This window comes from Macadamia integrifolia, chromosome 8, assembly GCF_013358625.1.
Source record: "Macadamia integrifolia cultivar HAES 741 chromosome 8, SCU_Mint_v3, whole genome shotgun sequence".
Classification (NCBI taxonomy): Eukaryota; Viridiplantae; Streptophyta; class Magnoliopsida; order Proteales; family Proteaceae; genus Macadamia; species Macadamia integrifolia.
Window position 1 is genome coordinate 4,338,040 of NC_056564.1, and position 9,083 is coordinate 4,347,122.

Below are 9,083 nucleotides of genomic sequence, written 5' to 3' on the forward strand. Positions count from 1 at the left end.
TATGTACATTCTCATTACGAAAAGGGGTCATTCAAACTAATGTAAATAGAGACTATATTTACATATGGATCCCTATGTCGTTACATTCCATTTCATTCAATCATGCCTTTAAAAACTCCCACGTGACAGTTTAGTCAAAGCTCAAATTTAGTGAACATCCTATCCAAATCATCTTTCATGCATCATCAAAATTTCAAGTCACATCCCAAAGTAAGGCTCGAAAGAATAACAACTATTGAAAAATGAAGTGAAGGGGCTGGGAAGCACCGAAACATTGAAAAATCAAGGAACCCCTTGTAATGTTGGAAATATTGAAACAAAGGAATGTTAGGGTGAACAGAGTAGCATTGCCTCCATGTGGCTGAGGTCGTTGATTTCCAGCTCCCCTTCCAACCAAGGTTCAAATACTACAATTCCTCCTCATTAAGGTTCTCAAGACTGCCATGCCACCTTGTGTTCTCGGATACAGCATTCATAATTATGAAAGCTACGGGATTTGGTTGCATCCTAGTTTCTGTTTCTTCTAACCATAAACAGTTAATTCTGTTTATATACTTATTGGAAACTTCAAGATTACCAAGAAAACGCAATGGACTCGAGAGGGGTGCATAAAAAAATGAGCTCAATGATTGAATTTAGATCTGAAATTTGATGCAACAAATCCACACGATTCTTAAGAAACCCAATGGTCAAAATAGCCAGATTGCAATTCCACGCGGCACAACTGAAGCAGGTAGGTAAGACATACCTATCCAGGCTTGGAGTTAGGGCACCTGGAGAAGATTTTCCTTACTCTTGTTGCCTTCCACTCCTTCCATTGAACCCCTTCTAACCCTACCCAACAACCTACTACTAGCTAGGATCCATTGTTCTTCACCCCAACCCAGGCCAAAGCACAGACCATTCCCTTCCTCCGCCAGTAAAGAGAGAGGAAGGAAACCCCAACCTCAACCAAAGGCGATGCCCCAACCATTATTCTTCCTTGCTTGTAACGGCACCTAAGAGGAATTGATTCGAATCTCATAGTAAATCTTGCTCATTTGACATCTAGCAGATGTTGCAAAGAAGGATTATTGAACGTCCACTATGAGGCTTCAGAGCTCCAGACAGTTTTAACGACATAAGGGCACAACAGATTAACAGAGACTCCATCAGACCTCTATAGCTGAAGAGCACCATATGGTATGTCACACTATAATCTAGACGGTTTATTGAATAATACCTTGGTCATCAGCTCAAGGGCATAATTTGAATGTATCTGGTCAACATACATATTTTTTGACACATTAAACCTTTATCCAGAGTTCCTTAACAAACTTCAGCAACTCCTCTCCTTTGGCTTTAAGCTTTTAAGTTGCACATATCTATGCGATTTAACATGACCATATTTTTGACGTCTCAAATTGAACCACAACAATCCTCAACTCCCTCCACCAACAAAAATCACTTTCCATTACATACCCAACCGTCACCCCTAGCCAACAACCCGAACCGCACCGTGGAAATAATACATAGACCAACCATAGCAGTGGTGGATGAAGGTCTAAAATCAAAATTCCAAACACATCATCAAGATAATGAAGACAAACTCTTCATAGATGCTGCACCAAGTTCTTAAAAGAGAACGCATGTGCATAAACCAAGATCAAACCCAACCAACCATATCAAAAAATCAACAATCATCTCAATAATTCTGGACACCAAAACCACCTACCGTAACATGTATTCTCCAAAAGCATACACACTTCAACATGATTAGCATTTCTTACAAGTATTTTAACTCCCAATCAAAGACTTTCTAAATAATTGTATCCATCCCCAACTAAACAAGCCACAAATTTGATTAGAGAGTAAATTCCAATTCCAGCAAAAACCCCACATTTTTTTGGGGGGAGTAGGGTATACGAGGTCAGGTCGATCAGATTAATAGAGAAGCAGAACAGATCCTCCTTACCAACAGAATCCCAAAAATTATATTCACGAAATCTCTACTTCACTGTCGTCAATTCATCCCCTCTCAACAGAGAAATGCTTCTTCCTCGGTCCCAACATGGTATATTTTGAGTGAGTCCGTTTCTATTTGACCCAGAGAGGCTCTAGGTGAGTCCAAAACTATAAATGAAGGGTTGCCACATTTTGGGGACCCCAGTTTCAGTCTTGAAGGCAAAAAACAGCTCTGTGAGATTTTCTCTTGTTAGTGTTCTTGAGTTTCACACCCACAAAAATAGAGAGAAACCCAACATAAAACAAGCATACTTGGAAAAAGACAGAATATGGCACCCAAAGGCTATCGTCATTGTAAAAACACAAGCTACTTGGGAAGAGATGGAATATGGCACCCACAAGTCTATCGTCATTGTAAACGAAGCGATTCAACTTCATGTTCAATCAAAACTAGCATGGTAAATTTTACTAGATATGATAGAACAGACAGGGAGCTGTCAACAGCTAGAGAAGGCTATATCTTAAAAATAGTAACTATTTTCCCAACAGCCACAATGAAAAATAGTTGTCTGACATGCAGGACAGGAGGAATTCTTTCAAGGAAAAACTGAAGTTTGTAGCATCTTTGTAGCATCCTAAGGGAACCAAAGCACAAATAAACAAAGATGCAAGAAGGAAATGACTTCACTACTGCAATTGGTTGATCAGGGTAGCTACCAAAGTAGCCAAAAGCAGGAACATGTGAATTCAGAGACTTTGTGAAAGTATAGAAACAATACTGAAACAAGAAAATACCCACAAAGTGGAAACATAAACAGCTCTAGAAACAGAAAGAAACTGCTAGGGGTGGAAGCCCGAAGCAATAATCGAGCACCCCTGCCCAACCACAAAAAAAGAGTTAAAGGACACCATCTGTAAGCAAGGAAGGCGTCTACGCTATTATTATACAGTGAAGTCAAAATGTGGACCTACCAGACCCTCCTTTGACCCCAGAATTGTTATTTCAACATTACTTAGAATCATTTAGAATAAATGGTAGTGTCCCTATTCAATCAAATATCCAATTTTCACACACACCCCTAAACCAACTTACATTCAGGGTAAATGGCAAATATTTAGGCATGTTTTCATTGTATTTATATTTATGCTTACTGCAAAGCACAAGATCAAACTCGTCTAGTAAAAATCCAGATATAGTCAAACAAACAAAAAATTTAAATGCAACCATTATAAGAATAAATATATGATTATCAGAAAGACATGATATCTTGCCTTTCCTACAATCCCAAATTCCCAATAAAAGATAAAAAGGGTCAAGCACCCATTTCAAAGTTGTAAAAACAAACTAAAGGTGTTGTGTACCCCCAGAAACTGTTACATAGCATTAGCTTGTAGACATCAAGCTACAAGATGGCACTCGATAGGTTCCACAAATAACAAATCACAAGATATACGCGAAATCATTGATGTTGTTCTAGAAGAAGACATGAACTGTACGGTAAATCTTGAAGAACAAGCAGAAGTCACATCTAGCCAGATTCACCGTCTCACAAACTATAAACATTTCAATTGAGCAAAGCAGACTGTATGGAGAAAATCCCCATGGCAAGGTCTACTATGCATACTTAGCTGGCACGGCTTCTAATAACATCAAGGCCCATCTCAGTAGGATCGGTTGCCTGCAACTCCACCTGAATACCATCTAGCTCTCTCTTGAATCTGTCCTTGGAACTTGCATAAATCATCTTACTTCTCACCCTTGAAGTATCAGGACACCTAGAAAAGGAAAGGAAAACAAAACAAAGAAAATAAAAGACTATGGATGGCTAATATAAGTAGAAGACAAATGTGAACTGCATGATCGCAAAATTAACAATTACCAGGCGATGAAGAAAATCCTGCTCTTCTGGACATTCTCAGAAGTCACAAAGTCAAAATCATAGACTGCATATCGGCACTCATCGGCGGGAAGGCTTGCAGTGAAATCCTCATAACTTTGCGCGGGCTCCCCAACTTTTTCCACCACAACCTGCTTTTGCTTCTCCTCTATCTTGTAAACTATGAAGCGATATGTTCTTTTCGCCTTCAGTTCCAAAAACTTAAGCTTACAGTCATCATGCACAGCCATCCCTGACGCAGCGTTGGCCTATGAAAAGCAACATCCAGTAGACTACCAGTGAATGATTCAATACGTAACACATCTACGGAAAAATCATTAGAAGGAAAAAAATTCAGGCAAATATGTAAATCAAAACTTAATCAAATTAGCATCCTTCAGTAGTTCAGAACTTTTCAGAAATCAGATCGATTTGTAAGGAACTAACACATGTAAAACTAATTAACAGATCACACAACAAGCCCTAAATCACAGGCATCTCATTGAATTATAAGCGCGCAGAATACCAATTTCTATTTTCGTTGCAATCCATCTCAGCAAGTATGGATTGCAACGAAAATAGAAAAATTACATCTCGATCCGTAACATCAACGCCACACAGTACATGTCCGACACCAGGTCATCTATAACTTCCATTTGGAAATAAATTTTCCAACGATGAAGAAAATCCAGATGAAACTAAATCTGGGAAATCCAAACACGATAGTAAGGCAACCATACAGGCCAAATCGAGATTCAGATGTCCATGATCGAATCAAAGAAGATCGATATTCTGAGCTTAACAAGGCAAACAAAGACTGTTAAATAACAACAGAAGTAGATCAAAATTGCATCCTACTTCAGAAATATCAGTCTACAAAATCAAACTAGTCACAGATCAACCAACATATTCCAGTAAATATTCAACCAAAAGAACAAGTATCAATAGCAAACAACGAAGCCCTAAAATTAAGGAGAAAAAAGAAGCAGCAAATTAAAGAGAAGATAAAAAATTGATTAGTAACAAGAAAGAACTCACCATTTTGGAGAAGAATAAGAAGAACGCCGGCGAACTAGACAGCCGAGAACGACTCGAGAAAATCTAGGGCGAAGGGACGAGAGAGGATATACAGAAAACTCTCTCCGATAACAAAGGCTCTGCGATGAAATGAAGCCCCCTTTCGGTCTCCATCTAATAGCGTGATGATGGTCATACATGAGTCCCGTGAGAAAGTATACTGGTCCAATAATAATTTGACACGTTATGTGTCGCGGAAAAATCGCATGTATCCACCATGTAACCGCTCCCACTATTTTTTTTTTTTTTTTTTGGTGACCTTTTACTTTGCATTTTCTTTTTATTTTAAAACCGCAAATCCGCGATCGCTACCTCGAGTCGACTTTTAGGATTTCAATGGATTAGTGTCGAAGTACCAAAATATCTTCGGATAATTATATAATTTACTCAAATTGCCACTTCAGATACCCGTTGAAATTAACCGCTAGAGTTATCCGTCGCTCTGTCCGAGACTACCGTTTCTCTCTGGAGTCTGGGCGGCGCAAACCTTTGGCCTCTTGAAATAATCGAGCCTGGAACGATTATTCTTTGGCCGTTAAGTCGTTCACCGTGGTTGGTCGTAACTTGTAACCCGATCGCTCCTAATCGGACCGGACTGACCCAATTAGTTTGTTTAATTATCCAATGCAATAATTGATCTATTGATTTACTCAAAAAGAAAAATTGACCGACTGAATACAAATGTGTTCATGTCTAACCTATGAGGCCCATGTCTAATTCATGGGGCCCATTTAATTAAGTAATGGAGTCATTATAAATAACCTTAAATTAGTGAAGACTGATTAAGCCCAACTGAAACCGAATGAAATGTACCAACTGATGAATTCAAATACCCTACCTTATAAGTAACCATCCCACCCCATCTCACGCCATCCACGAGATGTGGGGACTGCACCCTATGGATGGTGTGAGATCTGTTTGGGATTGTTATCCACAATGATAAAAACTTGATTCCTAACTAGCACCCTCCAATTATTGCATAATTTTTTGTTTACACACAACTCCTAAATAAGTTGTGAGAAGAAGTTCAAGTACAAAGTAGGGGGAAAAAAAATTGTACGATAGAGGATTCCTAAAAAGCATAATGGCTCCTACGCCAATGTGGGACCCAATGAAAACGATTGCGAGAGCATGTACAAAGGTGGTCATTTTATCACTCTCTTTGTGTAGGCACAGTGACCTTACTTCATTCGAAGCTTCTTTTTTCCAAAAAATTATAAAAAAATTATTGGATTCAATTATGGTTAGATAACATAACTGGAATTCTGTGAATCATTAAGCATGTTTCTAATCAATGTTTAGTTTTTATTGTAATTTCTTAGACATATGGGATGAAATAACCAGCATGTCCTAATAAAATGGAAAATGACATCTTTATAGATACTTTATTGTGCACTTTCATTGGTCTTCACACATGCGTAGAAGCGCACTACTTCATAGAAAACACTTATCCTATTTATGTTTAAATATTAAAATAAATAGATCGTTTTGATAATTGATTGCATTGACATTTCAACACGGATAAATGATCAAAACAAAACACCACTTTGTAACCATTTTCTACATAGATTTAAAAATAACATTCTAAGATATCTATGGCACACGTGTTTGATAGAAATTGAGACCCGACAGAAAGTCTCTAAGTTGATTACAACTGCTACCTTCATGTCCACACAAGCATGAAACTTGCATATATAGCCATTCCTACATGGGTGGCATTTGATAACATAAGACGCATGGATCTTAAATTGATGGCTTCAAAGACTGTAACCAATCTTGAAGTATATATATTTTTTAATGAAACAGGTATTTAATTAAGAAAAGACTTTACAACAATAGATAGATAAAAAGTCTTTGTATGAGAATCATTCAAGTATGATGCTTGATTCACTCATGGAATTCATTAAATATTTTTCCTTATACGATATATTTTCACGTTGATCACCAAGAGATTATCAAACTCAACAATAACAATAACCTTCGTCACACTGAAAGCTTTGGCCACATAAATATAATAAGATTCAACAAACTCTAAAAATCTCCTTAAAAATATCCCATTATGATCTCAAAATACTCCTCCATGGCCAACCGGTCATGGAGAACCAAAAACAGAACCATCAATATTGATCTTAGTAGATAATTAACTTCTTCTTTAAGTTTATTTTTCTTTGAGTATATTATCATGTATGAATTTGATGGGATTAAAGATCTACATTTGTCTGTCTGTACTAGCACCTTCTTTCAAGTTATTTCAATCATGGTGGCACTGGTACCTTCCCCAACATGCCATCTTTGGATTCGATACTTTACTGTCCACATACCTGTTTATCTGTATATCATTTGCACGTTATTGATACTTTTAATCATCAACGCAGTTGGTGCTTGGTGGTACCCTACCAGTCATTGTTTTAAATATTGGTCTCACTTTAATTTGAAAAAAAAAAAAAGGATAAATTATCTATTACTAACAACCATTCCATTGATATAGGCAATCCAATACTGATATTTGAAACCATGATAATAGTAGGTAATAGAGATTCCAAAAAGTTATAGGAATTGATTCTATTGCTCTATGGGAAGGTGTCCGACTTTAAACGGCAATAAGCATGTACGTGCACTTTAAACGGCAATAAGCATGTACGTGCACGAAACCGGATTGGTATGAAAATTTTGAACAATTCTGATATAGACCACTTTTCTTATGACTACTATTGTCCGCCATTTAATGGAATTAAAGATGTACAATTACATGATTAATTGTCTAATAATAACAAACACCATGTCAAGTTGTCAACAATAGTCCCTTGCTTCAATGGTTGGCGACATCATTCTGTAATCCAAGTTAGAGATTAATGCCAACAAAGTTGACTACTCTCTTCTCGCCCTCTTCTCTTCGGATCTTGTTTTTTCATATCTATTGTAAACAATTGAAGAAATGAAAAATAAAAAAGGCCTTGGGGACTCTTTATTTGGTGAGTTAAGGTGAGAAAAATGGGAAACTTAGGAGTTCTACATATTTGACATATTTAGACACATGTGAAATGCACATTATGGGGACAACCCTTGCATGCCATATTAGTAAAATAGAAAATATATTTTTTTTTGTTAGAAAAAAAAGAGAGAAAAGAAATAGCATTTTGACAAATAATATCGAAACCCCAATCTCACTATCGTAACGAGTGAAATGACTTGCCTTTTTCTTTTTTAAATAAAGAATTTTGTCCATTAAACATGGCCTACGTCAATGCTCTCATTTTTCTATCTCTTTCCCACTTTATCCTTCTTATATAAAAAAACCATTTCTATCCCTTATTTTAAGGAGAAAGAAAAACACAAGAAAAGCAACAAAGAACCACACTAATATATTATTTTTTTAAACTTGGAACCTAAAAGTCTAGAGTGGGATCCTCTATTTTAGAGTAAAAACTTTAAAATAGGGTGAGTCTTCTGCTCACCAAACATAGTTATATGAAGTGTCTCCAAGAGTGGTTTTGGAAACAAGAGGTGATCAATGGTCTGATCCTGAGTGTCATTGTCCATTGATGTCTTGGATTGATTATATAATTTAAAGGTAGTAAACAGCTAAAACAAGGAAGGGCACATATGAAATTTCATCTAAAAAGATGCTAACGAGACATTTTAGCGGTGTCGAATGTTGACATTCCAAGTCATATGGAATATAGTCCTACGTAGCCACCTGCACTATGTTTTAACAAAGCTTAACGTTCCAATCCGTGCTATATATGATATATCCATGTGGGGAGCAAATTAAAGAAAACAAAATATGATTTCTCTAATATCAAAGGAGAGTTTTGTGTGGGGGAGGGGTAACAAGTTAATCTATTGATTAAAATGGAGAACATTCCTGTGACCTTCTACAATACTATCACTTAATTAGGGATCGAAATTAGGCCATTGTTCTAATCGCAATAGACAGGACCTTCCTAGTAAAAAAATTTATAACACCATTTGCAGCTCTTGGAACATAAAGGTAGATAAAAATTTGATATTTTCTAAAATTGGTCTAATGGTAATAGCTAAGGTTATTGAATCTACCAGCAAAAAAAGTAACCACCTCCTAATTGTCGCTTTCCACCATCACCTGAAGATTCCTTTTAAAATGACCCCTAATATAATCTTGCACGTATTACTAGCGCCTCGCCAAATAGATGTCATTGATATTGG

At 36.8% G+C, this 9,083-nt stretch overlaps 1 protein-coding gene across 2 annotated transcripts; it reads right to left on the reverse strand.

The window, feature by feature from the left end:
* Positions 1-3,138: 3,138 nt before the first annotated feature.
* Positions 3,139-5,017, reverse strand: LOC122087499 (actin-depolymerizing factor 2). 2 transcript variants are annotated; one of them, XM_042656649.1, is made up of 3 exons: positions 4,860-5,017; positions 3,825-4,090; positions 3,139-3,720 (listed from the first exon to the last, which is right to left on the reverse strand). In XM_042656649.1, the coding sequence occupies exons 1-3, from the start codon at positions 4,860-4,862 to the stop codon at positions 3,570-3,572; spliced, it is 420 nt and encodes a 139-aa protein (XP_042512583.1). In that variant the 5' UTR covers positions 4,863-5,017; the 3' UTR covers positions 3,139-3,569. The 2 variants fall into 2 exon arrangements, with proteins under 2 accessions (XP_042512583.1, XP_042512584.1); XM_042656650.1 differs by having other exon boundaries at positions 3,825-4,114; positions 4,860-5,002.
* Positions 5,018-9,083: the final 4,066 nt, after the last annotated feature.

Bases quoted from the DNA above. Each gene is read 5' to 3' on its own strand.
- LOC122087499 (XM_042656649.1), bottom strand. The intron at 3,721-3,824 runs GTAATTGTTAAT...TTCCTTTTCTAG, and splicing joins AGGATTTTCTTCATCGCCTG to GTGTCCTGATACTTCAAGGG.